An 18,757-nucleotide genomic window follows, 5' to 3' on the forward strand; every position below is an offset into this window, starting at 1 on the left:
AGGAGAGAGAGAGAGAGAGAGAGAGAGAGAGAGAGAGAGAGAGAGAGAGAGAGAGAGAGAGGAGAGAGAGAGAGAAAGGGAGGGAGAGAGAGAGACAGAGAGAAAAGGGGAGAAAGGAGGGGGAGAGAGGGAGAGGGAGAGAGGGAGAGGGAGAGAGCCTGGGACAGACAGACAGAGGCAGACAGAGAAGTGAGTGAATAAGACATCTCCACATAGGACCATAGGTTTAAAGTTGGAAGGAATCTTAGATGTCATTCCATCCAACTTCATTTCTTTGCCTCCCTAGAAGTCACAAGCTGGGGAACCAAACAGAAAACTAGAAGTTTCTTTCCTAGAATAGAAGGTTCCAGATATTGTCAGTTAGGCTACAAGTATTTCTTAAGTACTGACTCTGTACCAGCACTGTTGAGCCAGGAGCTGGGGGTGCAAAGAAGGGTGAAAGACAGTCCCTGCTCTCATGGAACTCAAGAGAGAGAGAGACAGCAGGGAAATAGCTGTATGTAGGAATGAGATCTGTGCAGGCTTTATTGGAGATAATCAACAGTGAAGGCAGCAGATGGTGGGAGTAATCCAAGACTGAGGCATGGCCCAGTAAGATTATATTAGAGGGGTGGGCAGAGAAGGGAAGGAAGAGACAGAGAAGGAAAAAAAAAAAAAGATACCGGCATAAGAGGAGGAGCTGACAACAATGGTGGCAGCCTGGAGACAGAGAAAGCCTCAAAGATCAAAAACATCTCTGATCTAGCAATGAGGCCCAGAGAGGTGAATTAACTTGGCCGAGTTCACACAGGAAGTAAATTGTTGAGCTCCTCCACACTGAGAGTGGGAGTTTTAATACGCCTTCCTTGCCCCCAACACACACACACACACACACACACACACACACACACACACACCACAATTTGAGAAATACTAACGAGCTTCTTTTTACTGCAAAACTGTGCTTTCTTCTGTTCTAACTCAAACCCAAGGACCACGTCTGTCTGTCTCGCCCACTATGATGTGTTAGAGTCAGCTTCTGGCTGGGAGATTGATGGGAAGATCCAAAAAGGTTGCCACAGGGGCCCCAGATTTGACTGAACTGCAGGTTCTTCTTTAGCTAGAGGGGGTCACGGCCATCCAGAAATACCTTGGAACCAGCAGAGCACAAACCCAGCGTGGGGGTTGTGTACCTCATTTAGGGGAGGGGGAAGGCCACTCAGCTTTGGGATGGATTCCTCTTTCTCCCCGTGAAAAAGCAATCGCAAGCCTAGGAGTAAAAAGGAAAACCCACAGCCCAAAGTGGAGAGTCCGAGTGTGGCTTCATGTGTGATGGGCTGGAAGGGTGGGGAGACCCTAGATGGCCCCTCACCACTTGGTCAGTGACTAAATTCATAGGGTCATCATCACTACAGAATTGAAGGAGATCTGAAAAACTTTTGGCTCCAACCCCCTTACTTTGATGGATGAAAAATCTGAGACCCAGAAAGACCCTGTTGAGTCAGGATTATACAAATCACAGATTTAGAATGGGAAAGGACATTCGAAATGATCAAGTCAAATCTCATTTTACAGATAAGGAAACTGAGGCACATTGCTGGAGTGACTTTCCCAGTGTCCCCAAGGTCATAAATACCTGAGGCAGGCAAGATTTGAACCAAAGTCTTCCTGACTCCCAAGTTCAAGTTCTATCCACCCCCTCTCTATAATGCTGCCATCCTCCCTCTTCTTTTGGAAATCCCGACTGATTGCCCCATCCTTTCTGACCCTGACTGCCAGCCCTTTCCACCCCCTCCCCTTCCCTCAGGGCCCCAAAGTTCACAGCATCACAGAATGAGAGCAGTGCCATGTAGGTGGAGACCAGCAAACCCAACCCAGCCAACAGACTCTGAGCTCCTTGAGGGCAAGAACTGGGTCATTCTTCCTCCTTGTATCCCCAGTGCCCGGCACAAACATAACGGGCTTTAAGAAGTGTTTACTGGCCAAGCAATTGGCTTGCACATAGAAAGGGGCTCCGCAGAAATAAGGAGGGGACGGTCCCAGGGTCTCTAGCCAGGTGCCAGCCAGAGAACAGCGTGCCACCGCTCTGTACACTCAGGTGTGGCGCAGCCTTGGCCAAGCCCAGAGGAGATGCTCTGCAGCCCCCTGATCCTTCTCTCTCTCTCCCTGCTTTCTTTCCACAGGAGAGTGAGGATGCAGTCAAAGCCCTGGCAAAAGAGAAGGACCTTCTGGAGCGGGAGAAGTGGGAGCTGCGCCGGCAGGCCAAAGAGGCCACGGACCATGCCACATCCTTGCGCTCACAGCTGGACCTGAAGGACAACAGGATGAAGGAGCTCGAAGCTGAGCTGGCTATGGTGAGATGCTCTGGCTGGCTGGTCCCCTGCTCTGTTCCAGCCAATGAGGAGAGAGAATAAATAGTGTACAGCAGTAGTAGTGGGAGGAGGAGGAACAATAGTAATCCTAGCAGTAGTGGTGGGGATGGTGATGGGGATGGTGGTAGGAACAGCAGTGGGAGTAGTAGTGGGAGGAAGAGAAGGAACAGTAAAGAGGTTAATGCTAGGCAGTATGATGGATACAGTGCCAGCTCTGGAATCAGGGAGACTTCTCTTTCTGAGTTCAAATCTGGCCTCAGACACTTCCTACCTGTATGACCCTGGGCAAGTCACTAGACCTTGTTTGCCTCAGTTTCCTCACCTCTAAAATGAGCTGGAGAAGGAAATGGCCAACCACTCCAGGAGCTTCCAAGAAAACCCAAATTGGGCTCATGCAGCATCAGACGCAACTAAAACGACTGAACAACAATAATTCAGAGTGTAGTAATAATAACCACAATCATAACGTAGGGTCTTACCATCTTCATGGTCACTGGAGAGTAAGCCACTCTCCAAGCAGCCCTCCCAGCATATGAACACACTCAGGAAAAGGCCAGATCCAGGTGTTGGAGTCCTGGCAAAAATCCCTGCTCTACTATTTACCCCCTTTGTGAGTTTGGGTAACAGCCTGTCTGAGCCTCAGTTGCCTCATCTGTCAAACGTGGACCTGGATTCGATGACCACTTCCATCCCTTCCAGCTCTCAGTCTGTGATTTTCTGACAGCAGCTCAAATTTCACCCAAGAAGTGTCTGAGGCCAGCAAAGAGACTTTTTAAAAATAAATTATTAGGGGGCAGCTGGGTAGCTCAGTGGATTGAGAGCCAGGCCTAGAGACAGGAGGTCCTAGGTTCAAATCCAGCCTCAGACACTTCCCAGCTGTGTGACCCTGGGCAAGTCACTTGACCCCCATTGCCTACCCTTGCCAATCTTCCACCTATAAGTCAATACACAGAAGTTGAGGGTTTAAAATTTAAAAAATAAATTAAACAAAGAAACAAATAAATAAATAAATTATTAAACTCTTACCTTCCACTTTAGAATCAATACTGTGTATGGGTCTAAGGCAGAAGAGTGGTAAGGACTAAACAGTAGTGGGGGTTAAGTGACTTGCCCAGGGTCACACAGCTAGGAAGTGTCTGAGACCAGCAAATAGACTCTATTTTTCCATTAGTAAACTCTCACCTTCCATCTTAAAATCAATACTGGTTTCGAGGCAGAAGAGCGATAAGGGTAGGCAATGGGGGTTAAGTGACTTACCCAGGGACACACAACTAGGAAGTGTCTGAGGCCAGATTTGAACCCAAGACCTCCCATCTCTAGGGCTGGCTCTCTATCCACTGAGCTACCCAGCGGCCCCTGAAACTAGAGATTTTAAGAGGCATCGATGAGGGGAGAGTGCCTGGGCATGGGGTGGGAGCCATGCAAAGTATGGAGATAGAGAAAGTCTCATTACTTGTAAAGAATAAGAAGAGAATCCTGGGGTGGCAGTGGTCCTCCAGACTTTTACTGAGAGATCTCCAGAGATGGGGAACTCCCTGGCTGCCTCCCTTGGCAGCCTGTTCTGACTGGGGACCACGTCTGCCGGGAAATCTTTCCTGGGAATTTTACAAAAATCCCATTTCTCTCCTCCCAGCATGTACCCATTGCTCTGACCCCCTGGGGCCAGACAGACAAGGCTTTCCAGGCTCTAAAGATCCTGTCCTGTTGGGTTTCTCTCCTTTAGACCATGTGAGATGTTCTCTGAGGTTGGGACCGTCATCGGTCCCTTCCCCAAGCTGGGCTTCGTTGCCCAACACTGACACCTAGTGGACAGATTTCTCTTATCACTCCCTGACGTTGGAGGAGAGCATTGCCTTTATGCTCATTTTACAGATAAAAGAGACTGAAGGCTAGAGGAAAGGAAGTGACTTATCCAAGGTCACATGGGTTTAAGTCCAAAACTTCTGGTCCAAGCAGATCTCACTCTACCACTCTAGGCTTCCTCCATTCCTTTAGGAAGCACGATGGTCCAGTGGATAGACTCTGCTGGCCCTGGAGCCACACTTGACTTCCTTCAATCTTTTTTTTTCCCCCTTTAAAACAAAAATTGATGCTGGGTATTGGTTCCAAGGCAGAAGAACTGTAAAGTCTAGGCAATGGGGGTTAAATGACCTGTCCACAGTTACTCAGTTAGGAAGTATCTGAGGCCAGATTTGAACCCAGGACTTCCTATCTCCAGGGTTGGTTTCCTGTCCATTGAGCCACCCAACTATCCTTGACCTTTTTCATTCTTATAAGGAGATAGGTGGTTCAGAGCACTGGGCCTAGAGTGAGGAAGACCTGGGTTCAAATGTGACCTCAAACACTTACTAACTGTATGGCTCCAGACAAATCACTTAACTCCCCCCCCCCTTTTTTTTTTTAAAAACCTTCACTTTCCGTCTTGGAGTCAATACTGTGTATTGGCTCTAAGGCAGAAGAGTGGTAAGGGCTGGGCAATGGGGGTCAAGTGACTTGCCCAGGGTCACACAGCTGGGAAGTGTCTGAGGTCAAATTTGAACCTAGGACCTCCCGTCTTTAGGTCTGGCTCTCAGTCCACTGAGCTACCCAGCTGCTCCCAAATTAACCCCTTTTGCCTCAGTTTCCTCATCTGTAATGATAGGGATAACAGTACTTCCTTCCCAGGGTTGCTGTGAGGAGCCAATGAAGTTTATTTTTAAAACACTCAGCCCAGGGCCTGGCACTCGATAATATACTCATTTCTTTCCTTCTAGACAATAGGAAATGGGTATCATAACTGGCCTTAAAAGTGAATTTGGATAAAGATTCATAGAATTTTCAAAATTGGAATCAGTGTTCTAATTCATCTAAAGTGCCTTGTTTTACACTTGGGGAAACTGAGGCCCAAAGAGGGGTCACACAGACAAGTCAATGGCAGAACTAAGCTTTGAATCTAATTTTCCTCTCTCCATTCTCACAGGGGAATCATGGAACTTTATGAAGGAATTAGGGAAACAAAAATTTATTAAGCACATATTATGTCCCAGGCATTGGTCTCTTCTTCCTTGTTTTTCAGGCATTTCAATTGTGTCTTATTCTTCATGATCCCATTTGCAGTTTTCTTAGTAAAGATACTCAAGTGGTTTCCCATTTCCTTCTCCAGCTCATTTTACAGATTAGGAAACTGAGGCAAACAGGGTTAAGTGACTTGGTTAGGGTCACACAACAAAGATAATAGAGTGGTTTATCCTTTCCTTCTCCAGCTCATTTTACAGATGAGGAAACTGGGGCAAACAGGGTTAAGTGACTAGGTTAAGGTCACACAGCAAAAGTAATGGAGTGGTTATCCTTCCCTTTTCCAGCTCATTTTACAGATGAAAAACTGAGGCAAATAGGGTTAAGTGACTTGGTTAGGGTCACACAACAAAGATAATAGAGTGGCTTAACCTTTCCTTCTCCAGCTCATTTTACAGTTGAGGAAACTGAGGCAAACAGGGTTAAGTGACTTAGTTAGGGTCACACAACAAAGATAATAGAATGATTTATCCTTTTCTTCTCCAGCTCATTTTACAGATGAGGAAACTGGGGCAAACAGGGTTAAGAGACTTGGTTAGGGTCACAGCAAAAATAATGGAGTAGTTATCCTTTCCTTTTCCAGCTCATTTTACAGATGAGGAAACTGAGGCAAACAGGGTTAAGTGACTTGGTAAGGGTCAGATAGCTTATAAATGTCCGAGGCCAGATTTGAATTCAAGGAAATGAATCTTCCTGACTCTAGGCTCAGAGTACTATCACCTAGCTCTCCAGCACTGTGCTAAGTAAGGACTTTCCAAATAATATTTGATAGTTTTAAAGCTGGATAAGACTCTGGAAACTCTCTAGTCCACCTGCCTCATTTTACAGAAGATGATCCTGAAGCCCGGAGAAGGGAAATGACCTTTCTATGGTCACAGAGCAAGTTAATGGCAGGGACTTGAACCCACATCACTTGACTCTCACGCTAGAGTTCTTTTCCTTTATTTTCCACACTGACCAGATGTTATTTCTCTGTGAGAAGCCAATTCTCTCCTGAGTCCCAGCTCTTGGCTTGTTTTCTCAGAATGGGGTTAGGATTAAACCATGGCCAGGCCAGATCTGGGGTCTCCCGTGAGACAGAACCCGACGATCGGCCGTGCCTGAAGGCAAACTAGCTACCTGCCCTTCTAGCCTGTAAATCTGCGGCTCTTTCCTGGATGGGGGCCATGTGCCATCCTCCACGGCCCTCGGTCTAGTTAATTAGTACCTCAGGGCTGGATGCAGCCGAAGGTCAGCAGACGTCGGTCCTGGCTAATGGTTAGCCAGAATTCCAAAGGCAGGGGGGACTGCTCCCTAAGTCCCAAACCTGTGCTGCCTTCTGTCCCACGGAAAACTGCCTGTCCTTCCTGCAATCTAGAGCATCAGAATATCCAGATGACTTGGTCTAGACCCTCTTTGAGCTGAGAATCTTGAGGAAACTTTGTTCTCCCCTTTCTGTTGTTAGGTAAACTGAGGTCAGCAGGGAAAAGGATTTACTTCAGGGCAAAAGCAGGAAAAGAATGCTGGGTGTAGAGACAGGAGATCCAGTTGGGGGATCCCTGATTTGCCACTACATTAGACCTAGTTGTGACTAGAGACATCAGCGACCATAAGCCCTCACTGTGTGTGAGATAACACAGTGCATCGTGGGGAGGGAATGCGCTTCGGGAAGTCCTTCTACTTCTGCCTGCCTTCCTTTCCTCCTCTGTAGAATCAGGGTTTGGACTAGTCGCCCTCCACAGTCCCTCCTGCCTTTCAATCTAGATCTTAGGATAGGTGTCAGAGGGAGCATTTGAACCTGGGTCTTCCTAGCTCCCAAGCTGAGGGTTGAGACTGGAGGATCTTTCTTTTCTTATTTCTTTTAAACCTTTACTAAGTATTGGTTCTAAGGCAGAAGAGCAGTAGTGGCTAGGCAATTGGCGTAAAGTGACCTGTTCAGGGTCACACAGTTAGGATGTATCTGAGATCAGCTTTGACCCCAGGACCTCCTGGCTCTCTGACCACTGAGCCACCTAACAAGACCCTTCTACCTTGAACTCCTATGATCCTCTCAATCTGAGCATCCTCTGGTCCTCCCAGGCTGCTCCTTTCTTGCTGCTAGACGATAGGGCTGGCACGCCTCTCTCGCCACTGACCCGGTGACTTCTGTACCTAGGCAACTCCCATGGACCCCCTCCCTCTTTTTTTTTTTTTTTTAAACCCTTACCTTCTACCTTGGAATCAATACTGTGTATTGGCTCCAAGGCAGAAGAGTGGTAAGGGTGGGCAATGGGGGTCAAGTGACTTGCTCAGGGTCACACGGCTGGGAAGTGTCTGAGGCCAGAATTGAACCCAGAACTTCCCATCTCTAGGCCTGGCTCTCAATCCACTGAGCTACCCAGCTGCCCCCAGGCCCTCTCCCTCTTAAGCAAGCCCAAGACATTTATTCCCAGCTATGTCTCCCAGGAAAGAAGAGGACCTATGCCAGGAGCCTTGACACCCTAAGTTTCAGTATCTGCCTCTTTCTGTCTATCTCTCCCTCCCTCTTCTTCCCTCCCTCTTCCTCTCTCATCAGTAGTTTAGATTTTAATTTTTTTCAAATAACAAGTTTTAAAATTCATCTGTCCCTCCCACGAACCATGTTAAGCACTTCCCAAAACAAAATGTTTAATACATGTGGTAGTGATGGTGGTAGTGGTGCTAGGGGTAGTAGTTAAAAATAATGTCTATACAGTGCCTTAAGGTTTGCGAAGTATTACCTGTTCTCCCATTTAACCTTCTATAACCACAGAGTCTGGCAAACCCAAGTTCCCATGTTAGTCCCATCAGAAAATGTCTCTCTCTTTCCTGCAGCATCTCTTCTTCTTAAACCCTTACCTTCTATCTTAGAGTAAATGCTCTATATTGGGTCTAAGGCAGAAGAGCAGTATGGTAAAGGCCAAGCAGTGGGGGTTAAGTGACTTGCCCAGGGTCACACAGCCAGGAAGCATCTGAGGCCAAATTTGAACCTCCTGTCTCCAGGTCTGGCTCTCCATCCACTGAGTCACTTAGCTGCCCTTCTGCAGCATCTCTCTTTTAAAGTACTTGCTCTAAGGCAGCTGGTAGCTCACTGGATTGAGAGTCTGACCTAGAGACAGGAGGTCCCAGGTTCATATCTGGCCTCAGACACTTCCCAGCTGTGTGACCCTGGGCAAGTCACTTGACCCCCATTGCCCACCCTTACCATTCTTCTGCCTTGGAGCCAATACACAGAAGTTAAGGGTTTAAAAAAAATAAAAAAAATACTTGCTCTCAATCCCCTTGCGGAGGACTATCTAGATTTAGAGTCGAGGGCTTTGGATTCATATCCTGACTTTGTCACACTTACTACTGGTGTCATCCCAGGCAAATCCTTTCGATTCCTTGGGCCTTGATTTCCTTGTCTGTAAAATGGGAGGAATTCAGCAAGGTGATGTCTAAGGTCCCTTCCAACTCTGAATCTGTCATTCTCAAGCTCATAGGGTTGTAGATGAAGAGTTGAGAAGGACTTGAGCAGATGTTCTGGCCCCAACCCCTTTCTATAGATTAGGAAACAGACACCCCAAGAGTGACTTAGGTCCCACAGTTAATTCTTGGTGTTCAGTTCCACAAGTACTTCTGACTTGGCCAGAGAGTCTGGTGAGCAGCAGAGACGAAAAGGCAACCTTGAAAGCAGCCCCTGCCCTCCCCAAGCTACAGCGTCCTGGGAAGGAGCAATATGTTTGCCCAGAAGGGAATACAAAGTGCATACAAAGGCATTGGGTGGTAGGAGAGGATGCTGATGTTTTCAGAGAGCCACGAAGGCGCCGTGTCCGAGGCCGTGCCTGAAATGAGCCCCCAAGGAAGCTCCAAGAAGAAGGCGGGAGGCAGGAGAACAGGCATTCTAGGCATGGAAGACAGCCTGTGCCACTGCATGGAGGCCAGAAGAGCCAAATAACGTGGCCGGGGAAACACCAAGCAAGTTAGTTTGGCTGCAATGAGATAAATGAAAAGTCAGCTCAGCCACCTGCTGTTATTAAGCTACACACGAAGCAGGTTTGCCCCTTTGGCCTCTTATAAAGACTTCCCACCTGGAATCTCCTCTGAGGAATATACTGGCACCTTCTTTTCTCAGTTTACCTCAGTCAACCAGCAAGCAGTCGTTAAGAATTTCTTATGTGGGGGCAAGTAAGGTAGCTAAATGGATGGAGAGCCAGACCTAGAGATGGGAGGTCCTGGGTTCAAATCTGGCCTCAGACACTTCCCAGCTGTGTGACCCTGGGCAAGTCACTTAACCTCCATTGCCTAGCCCTTACCACTCTTCTGCCTTGGAACCAATACACAGTATTGACTCTTAACTCCAAGACAGAAGGTAAGGGTTTAACAACAAAAAAAGAAGTGATTTTTTTTACGTATGGGGTCCCATGTTAAATTCTGAAGAAACCGAGAAAGACAAAAGCCTGGCCCTGCCCTCAAAGAACTTATACTAAGGGTGGACACAGCCAGAAAAGTATTTGATCCGTTTAAGATATGGACAGACAAGGTGGAAGCTGGGCAGAGGGAAGGCACTAGAATGAAGACGGGCTGGGAAAGCCTTCTTGCACTAGCTCTGATTTTAGCCTAAGACTTCAAGGAAGAGGCAAAGATGAGGAGGGAAAGGCGCCCCAGGCACAGGGGATAGCCAAGCAAAGTGCCTGGAGTCAGGAGGCAGAGCAGCCCTGTTTGGATCAGAGGACTTTGTGGAGGACAGTCAGGTGTAAGAAGACTGGAAAGCTAGGAAAGGGCCAGGATGTACAAGGCTTTAAAAGTCAAACAGCAATTATATCTTCTTTTAAAATCACTACTTTTCTGTCTTAGTAACAACACTTAAACAGAAGAGCAGCTAATGGCTAGGCAAACAGGGTTAAGTGACCTGCCCAGGGCCACTCAGCTGGGAAAATGTTTGAGGTCAGATTTGAACCCAGGACCTCACATTTTTTAGGCTTGGCTCTCAACCTGCTAAGCCACGCAGCTACCCCAGTCACTAAACAGTTATTAAGCATCTCCTGTATGTCCAAATAGTGTTATGTTCATTTTACAGTTGAGGGAACTGGAGCTCTGTGTGATACTGTGACTTGCCCAGTTACCTCCCTGCCCATTGTCGGAGGTGGTATTTGACTTCTCATCAAATGCTAAAGGGAACTCCCAGGTGAGGAAACTCCCTTTCTTAATGCAGATAGACACATCTTCAACTTCAATTGGTAGAGGGCTGTCTGGAGCACTGAGCTGCTAAGTGTGTGAGCCATGTGGCTCGCCTGGGGCCCACAGCCAGGAAATGTCAGAGGAGAGATGCCAACCCTGGTTTTCTTGAGTCTTAGAAGCCAGCTCTCTAACCCCTGTGGCATACTCTCTCTTTTGAAAAAAAATTTTGTTTTTGTTAAATCTTTCAAAATTTTTTTTTCTAAAATTATTTTCCTCCATAGAATCAATACTGTGTATTGGTTCCAAAGCAGGAGAGTGGTGAGGGCTAGGCAAAGGGAGTTAAGTGACTTGCCCAGGGTCACACAGCTAGAAAGTGTCTGAAGTCAGATTTGAACCCAGAACCTCCCATTTCTAGACTTGGCTCTCAATCCACTAAGCCACCTAACTGTCCTTTTTTGGGGTTACATTTTGAATTCTGAGCATTCTCCCTCCTTCCCTCCCTCTCAACCCCACCTTAGAGAAGACCAGCACTTCACATATACACACATACATACATACTATAATGTTGATGGGTTTAGGGGATGGGATTTGATGGTTAATTAGGACCAGTAACAGAAGATTAACCTGTTTTGGGAAGGCCACCCAAGCCCAGGGCAGACAGAATCAGACATTGAGATGACTCACACAGACCACTAAGATAGTAAATAAAAGTTGGTTTTAATTAACGAGGGAAAGGTTAGAAGGGATTTGGATAAACTTAATCTATAATGGCAATTACCTAAAACTCCCAGATTTAAATATCTCTTCAAGAGATGTCCTCGGAGTGATTTTCCTACTCTACCCCTCTCCTCACTATCTAAATTCCCAATTCCTGTACTTGGCTGAACTAACACTAAATCCCCCTTTGCTGATTTTAAGGAAAGGGTCTGTGTAAGCCTGACGGGCCCAAAGAAGGTCCAAGATCCAAAAGGATCTATTCCGAATCTCACAATCAGATACCAGATGTCTCAGGACCACCACAGGATCTCAGTAGATATCAACCAGCCATCAGGGAAGCAGGATAACAGAGCAGCAGGCAAGATGGGGAGATAAGGTAGAAACAGCCACAGGAAAATAACTAACCTCCTCAGATCAAGACCTCAGAGAGAAAGACTCAGCCCAAAGTCCAACTGTCTCTTAGTAACAGCTCAGCTCTCCCCTGCAGAATTCCAGAATCTTGTACTCTGCTGCCCCGTGCTTCTGCCCTCTGCAAACTTACACTTTCCTCCTTAACTTTTCTTATAAAAATACATATATACATACATACAATCATATAATTCATTTTTCTGTAAATCAGCTCTTTCTCTGGAGGTGGCTAGCATCCTCCTTTATAGGTAGTTGATTTGAACATCCATATTACTCAGAATAACTTGGTCACTCCCAGATACTCTGGAACAAGGTTGCTGTTACCATATACAACCTTCTCTTGGTCCTGATTGTGTCATTCTGTTATTTCATGCATGTCTTCCTTTCCCTGTGTTTTCTAAAAACATCCCGCTCGTCATTTCTCACTGCATAGTAGTATTCTAACACCATTGTATACCACCACTTATTCAGCCATTCCCCATTGGATGGTAACCCTTCCGCTTCCAGTTTTTGCCACCACAAAGAGAGCTGCCATAAATATTTTAGAGCACTTGGGTTCTTTTCCTTTTCCCTTGAACACCTTGGGAAACAGACCTCATTGTGGCATTGTTGGGTCAAAGGACATGCACAGTTTTATAACTCTTAGGACGTAATTCCAGATCATTCTTCAAAGTGGTTGGTTCCAATCATAATTCCACCAGCAGTGTATTAGCACCCCACATTTCCCACATCCCCTCCAATTTGTCATTTTCCCACAATCCTTCCATTTATCATTTTCCCCTTCTAACATTTTAGCCAATCTGCTAGATGTGAGATGACATGTCAGGACTGGTTTAATTTTCATTTCTCTAATCAATAATGATTTAAAGCATTTTTTCCTATGACTATTTATAACTTTGATTTCTTCTTCCCAAAACTGCCCGTTCGTATCCTTTGGCCATTTGTCAGTTGGCAAATGACTCATATTCTTATAAATTTGACAGTTCTCTATATATTTGAGATATGAAGACATTATCTGAGAAACTGTCTATAAAATTTCCCCCCCTAATTTTCTGCTTTCCTTCTAATCTTGGCTACATTGGTTTCATACTTTTGACATTTATATGGCACCTTAAAGTTTGTAATGTGCTTAATGGACATTATCTCAGAACTTCATAATAATTCTAAGTACCTGCTCATGATAATAGGTAGAGTGCTAGCCTTGGAATCAGGAAGACTTGGGTTCAATTTCTGTCTCAGTAACTAGCCATGTGGCCCTGTATAAATCACTTCACCTCCTCTCAGCCTCAGGTCCCTCATCTATAGAATGAGGATAATAATAATACCTCCAATATAGGATTATTGAGGGGGATCAAATGACACAACATATGTAAAGCACTTTGAAAACCTTCAAGTTACTTGTCATTGTTTTGGTATTACAGGAAATGGTACATACTTCAGTGATGGGGAACCTTTTAGAGGGGTGGTGATGTGAGAATTGTCCTCAGTTGAGGGGGAAGGGAGCAGCCTGGCCCCACATCCCTTTGGCTTTCTAGTAAGGAACTCTGAAAAACTCTGTGCTGGGGCGATGGTGCTGTGTGTGCCCACAGCGAGGGCTCTGAGTTCCCCCTCTGGCACATGTGCCATAGGTTTGCCACCACGGGTACATAGAGATTAGAGAATAGCTAATAATCTATTTGGGCTACAAAACAGAAGCCATAAAGGGGATGTGAAATCAGGCTGGATGTCAGGAAGTATCTGATCATAAATCAGAGAATCACAGATTTAGAAGTAATCTTAGAGACCCTCAAAGCCAATCTCCCTTTTCCCACTACATTTCACAGATGAGGAAACTGAGGCACGGAATTTTTATTTGGAAGTGACTTGTAGGGAGAAGGGGGTCATCATAAAGCTAGTAAGTGCCTGGGTCACATTTTGAACCTAAGTCTTTCCTGCTGGCCTTTTCCTCAGACTCAGAAAAGACCCAGAGGGCCTCAAGAGCTCCAAGACACCTTGTTCCAGTTTGATCGTCCCATTTGTCCTAATCTGGCAGTGCAGAGGTTCTTAGCCTAGAGCTTATGATTTTTTAAAAAATAATTTGATAACTATATTCCAATAGAATCGTTTCTCATGTAATCATGTATTTTAATTTATTCATTTTTATTTATATCAATAACTAGCAATTACATATCACTGTAGAGTTTGCAGAAAGCTTTAAATACTATCTCTTTTCATCATTACAACTCTGTAAAGGAGGTGCTGCTATTATACCCATTTTACAGATGAAGGAATAGACCAGGGGTCGGCAACCTTTTTGGCCGTGAGAGCCATAAATGCCACATTTTTTAAAATGTAATTTCGTGAGAGCCGTACAGTGCTCACAGTGCCGCTCCTGTAACAGCGCCTGAAAAAAAATGGACTTTATGGCTCCTGCAGAAAGAGCCATATCTGGCCCTCAAAAGAGCCAGATGTGGCTCGAGAGCCATACGTTGCCGACCCCTGGAAAAGAGGATAAGAAAGATAATTTATTCAGGTTCCTACAGCTAAGTAAGTGTCTGAGGTAGGACTGGAGTTCAGGTCCAACACTCTTCTCTGTTATACCCACACTTAGCTGCCTCCTTCTCAGAAAGGGTCCTTCAGCTTCTCCGGACCATCAGAGAGTTCCATGATACAGAAATGACAAGGGACTTGTGCTGTTGAGGAAGGAGGGAGATGACCCCTTCCTTCTGGGTCTTAGGACATTTGTCATGGGGAGATGCCCAGCAGGCACTCTTTAGGCTCAGTCCCATAGGCCAGGTAAGGCTGAAACCTTCCCCAGTTAGCAGCATTCTCTCTCTTCTTTTTTTTTTTTTTTAAAACCCTTACCTTCTGTCTTGGAGTCAATACTGTATATTGGCTCCAAGGTAGAAGAATTGTAAAAGTAGGCAATGGGGGTTAAGTGACTTGTCCAGGGTCACACAGGAAGTGTATGAGGTCAGATTTGAACCTAGGACCTCCCGTTTCTAGGCCCGGCTCTCAATCCACTGAGCTACCCAGCTGCCCCAGCAGTATTCTCTTGATGGAGATCACTCAGGAAGAGCAGGGGATACTGGGATAAGAATTCAGCAGCAGCAGCAGCAAGAAGAGATTCCATTCCATTTCTGAGATCAGGCAGGAGCCTGTGCCACTCACCCTGGAGAGATGATCACATACCTAGCTAAGGGTGCTCGTGCAAGAGTTGTGTACACGTGTGCCCTTTCTGAACTTGCCTGGTTATACCTATCTCAGTCTCATTCCAACTGAAGGAGATGTGATTGTTTGCTCCAAAGTGTTATTTCGACTTCTGTCAACATTAATGAAACTCTTCCCAGAGACAGAATGAAGAGCCAGAGAGCTGGACCCAGAACCAGAAACTCTGAGTTCACATCCCACCCCAGATACTTACTAGCTGAGTGTACTTGGGCACATTCTGCTTTTTTCTGCTAGATTTCCATGAAGGATTTGGCCTAAATGGTGTCAAAGGTCCCGTCTAGCTCTTAACTCTAAGAAGGTATATCTTAAATCTAGGAAGGGGCAGCTAGGTGGCACAGGGGATAGAGCACTGGACTCATTTTCCTGAGTTCAAATCCAGCTTCAGACACTTAATAGCTAGGTGATGCTGGGCAAGTCACTTAACCTTTTTTGCCTCAGTTTCCTCATCTGTCAGATGGGCAAGAGAAGGAAATGGCAAACCATTCCAGTATCTTTGCCGATTAAAACCCCAATGGGACACAACTGAAACTACTGGACAACCATTTTTCTTCTGTCTTAGAATCAATACTAAGTATTGGTTGATTCCAAGATAGAAAAATGGTGAGGACTAGGCAATAGGGGTTAAGTGATTTGCCTAGAGTCACACATTTAGGAAAGGTCTGAGGCCAGTTTGAATCCACGACCTTCTGTCTCTTGGCCTGACTCTCCATCCACTGAGCCACCTCTCTTCCCTGACAATAACTTATAACCCTCAAATCTGATGCTACCTTCAGGGGACATCATTGTTGACCATTTGCCCAGCTGCCTTTTCTCTCGGTCAGATTGTCGGGTCTCTGAGGGCAACAACCATGCAGAAGAGTACCCATGGCGGTGCTTAGTGAAGGTCATTGATTTTCTGATGATGGATTATGCAGGGGTGGGAATGAAGGTCTTAAGAGCCCCATGTAATCCATTCTCTTTTTTTTTCTCCTCTCTGCTCAGGCAAAGCAGTCCTTAGCTACCCTGACCAAGGATGTCCCCAAGCGTCATTCCCTCGCCATGCCAGGCGAGACAGTTCTCAATGGCAATCAGGAATGGGTGATGCAGGCGGACCTCCCTCTCACTGCGGCCATCCGGCAGAGCCAACAGACGCTCTACCACTCACATCCCCCCCACCCCGCAGACCGGCAAGGTGAGTCCCAGCTGGGCCAGGAGCACTGGCTGGCTTTTAATGGAGCCTTCCATTAAAGAAGAACGCCAGCACCCCTGGAGAGTTCTAGGGAAAAAAAAAAAAACCCAACATTCCATTCCTCTGGAGCTCCAGCATCTGAACCCACTGCCAGTGGTCCAAACTCCAGAGATCCAACAAAGGGGCAGTAGAGTATGGTATGGTGGGAAGATGATTGAATTAGTCAGAGGGAAGACATGGGATTGAACCCTGGCCTTGCTTCTCACTGCCTCACCAACCCCAGACAAATCACTTTACCCATTTAGATTCTTCGTATCTTCCATCAGGGTTTCTTAACCTTGAGGGTCTCTGCAGTTGGCTTTTAAAAATATTTTTATTATTACATTTCAGTATAATTCATTTCATTTATAGCTCTCTGCATTTTATACATTTAAAAACATTCTTCTTTAGAAGCAGTTAGATATTATTAATTGCTCATGGAGAGACTGAGCCAATATTTTTATTTTTATTTTTTAAGGGTGTGTTTTTTTTAAGCTATAATGTACTTTTTTATTTTTTTGAATTTGGTAAATTTTATTGAATTAATTAATTTAGAGTATTTTTTAACGTGGTTACTAGAGTCATGTTCTTTCCTTCCCTTTCCCCCACCCCCTTCTGTAATTGAAACACAATTCCACTGGGTTTTACATGTGTCATTGATCAAGACCTATTTCCATATTATTGATATTTGCACTAGGGTACTCATTTAGAGTCAATATCCCCAATCATATCCTCATCAACCCATGTGGTCAAGCAGTTGTTTTGCTTCTGCATTTCTGCTCCCACAGTTCTTTCTCTGGATGTGGATAGCGTTCTTTCTCATAAGTCCCTCAACATTGTTCTGGATCCTTGCATTGCTGCTAGTAGAGAAATCCATTAAATTCTATTGTACTACAGTGTATCAGTCTCTGTACAATATTCTCCTGGTTCTGCTCCTTTCACTCTGCATCACTTCCTGGAGGTTGTTCCAGTTCACATGGAATTCCTCCAGTTCATTATTCCTTTCAGCACAATAGTATTCCATCACCAACAGATACCACAGTTTGTTCAGCCATTCCCCTATTGAAGGGCATCCCCTCAATTCCCAATTTTTTGCCACCACAAAGAGAGCATGAACCAATATTTTTAAAATGACAATCCTAACTTAAATTGATTTACCTATTCAGTGTCATACCAACCAAATTGTCTGAAAATTTGGACACTATGAAAATTGGAGGCAATTAGGTGACTAAGTGTGTAGAATCCTGGACTTGGAGCCAGGTATACCCAGCTTCAAAGCTTATCTCAGATAGTTATAGCCATATGACCCTGGGCAAGTCACTTAACCTTCTTCTATCTCTATTTCCTCATATATAAAATGGGGATAATTAAAAGTACTTACCAACCAGCATGGTTGTGAGGGTAAAATGAGGTAATATATGTAAAAGCACTTAGCACAATGCCTGGCACAGTGTAGGTACTTAATAAATGCTCACCAAGATTATGATGTTTAGTTCTAGCCACCACAATTTAGTAAAAGCATCGGTAAACTGGGGAGCATTTAGAGAAGGGTGACCAGAATGGTGAGAGGACTAGAAATCATTCTCATTTGAAGATCAGTAAAAAGAACAGATGTGAAGAGAAGACAGCAAGGCAGAACAGATGCAGGTTTGGACTCGGAGACAGAAATACCTGGGTTCAAAACCCCCTTTAGGCATTTACTAGCCATGTAACCCTAGGCAAGGTCCTAGGTCTCTTGGGACCTCACTTCCTTCATCTGCAAAAATAGGAGAGTTGGACTCATTGACCTTCACATTCCTTCCCAGCTTGAAATCTATAACCCTATGTTGGCTCATTCATGGAAGAAATGAGAGTTGGTTTCAAGCATTGTAATTGTTGCCTTAGAAGTGGGATTCAACGTGTTCTGTCTGGTCCATATCAGGCTTGTTGAATTTAATCAAATTGGCTCTGGTGGCCCAAAAGACTATGATGCTTTGTCATACTCATGCTTCCATGGGACTGAATTCTCTTTCTAAGATATAGGCTCCAGCCCATCCAGACCTTTAGATTCTGGCTTCTTTCTCTTCCCCGCCCCCCATCTTTATTGAAATCTCTTGGTAAACTATTCACTGTGCTGACATGGTCCTCTGATTTTTGTTATATTTGGTAAATTCCAGTGAAACTTTTCTTGAGGACTTGCTCTGGATCAGACACTGTCCAGGGTGCTAGGGGCACAGAGCTAAAAAGCAAGCAATCTCTCTCCCCGAAGACCTCACATGTGGTTGGGAAAACAACATGGCCACATCAAAGTCTGTACAGAATACATTCAAAATCAGTTCAAGCTCATTTTGAGGAAGGGAGTTCTTAGGGCATTGGTAGAGCAAGTATCTGCTTCAGAGAATCAATTCAATATAGTCAGTAAACATTTACTAAGTGTCTACTAAATGCTCAGCACTCTGTTGATAGGGATACAAAACATAAAGATTAAAGAGTACTTCAGATAGTATTTTAGCTATAGTAATACAGCTGAGTATTGTAGATAGAGTACCAGACCTGGAGTTGGAAAGGGTTCAAATATGACCTCAAACACTTCCTAGTTATATTAAAAAGAAAAGGAAGGAAGGAAGGAAGGAAGGAAGGAAGGAAGGAAGGAAGGAAGGAAGGAAGGAAGGAAGGAAGGAAAGAAGGAAGGAAG

General features: G+C 45.2%; 1 protein-coding gene across 1 annotated transcript in view; it reads left to right on the forward strand.

Annotated features, from left to right (window-relative positions):
• Positions 1 to 18,757, forward strand: part of KAZN (kazrin, periplakin interacting protein) — a 621,239-nt gene that overhangs the window by 513,998 nt on the left and 88,484 nt on the right. Inside the window, exons 3-4 of the mRNA XM_044668681.1 lie at positions 2,089 to 2,333; positions 15,858 to 16,047. Coding sequence (XP_044524616.1) covers positions 2,089 to 2,333; positions 15,858 to 16,047 — 435 coding nt within the window. The remainder of the gene's footprint in view (positions 1 to 2,088; positions 2,334 to 15,857; positions 16,048 to 18,757) is intronic.

The sequence above is a fragment of the Gracilinanus agilis genome, chromosome 3, assembly GCF_016433145.1.
Source record: "Gracilinanus agilis isolate LMUSP501 chromosome 3, AgileGrace, whole genome shotgun sequence".
Lineage (NCBI taxonomy): Eukaryota > Metazoa > Chordata > Mammalia > Didelphimorphia > Didelphidae > Gracilinanus > Gracilinanus agilis.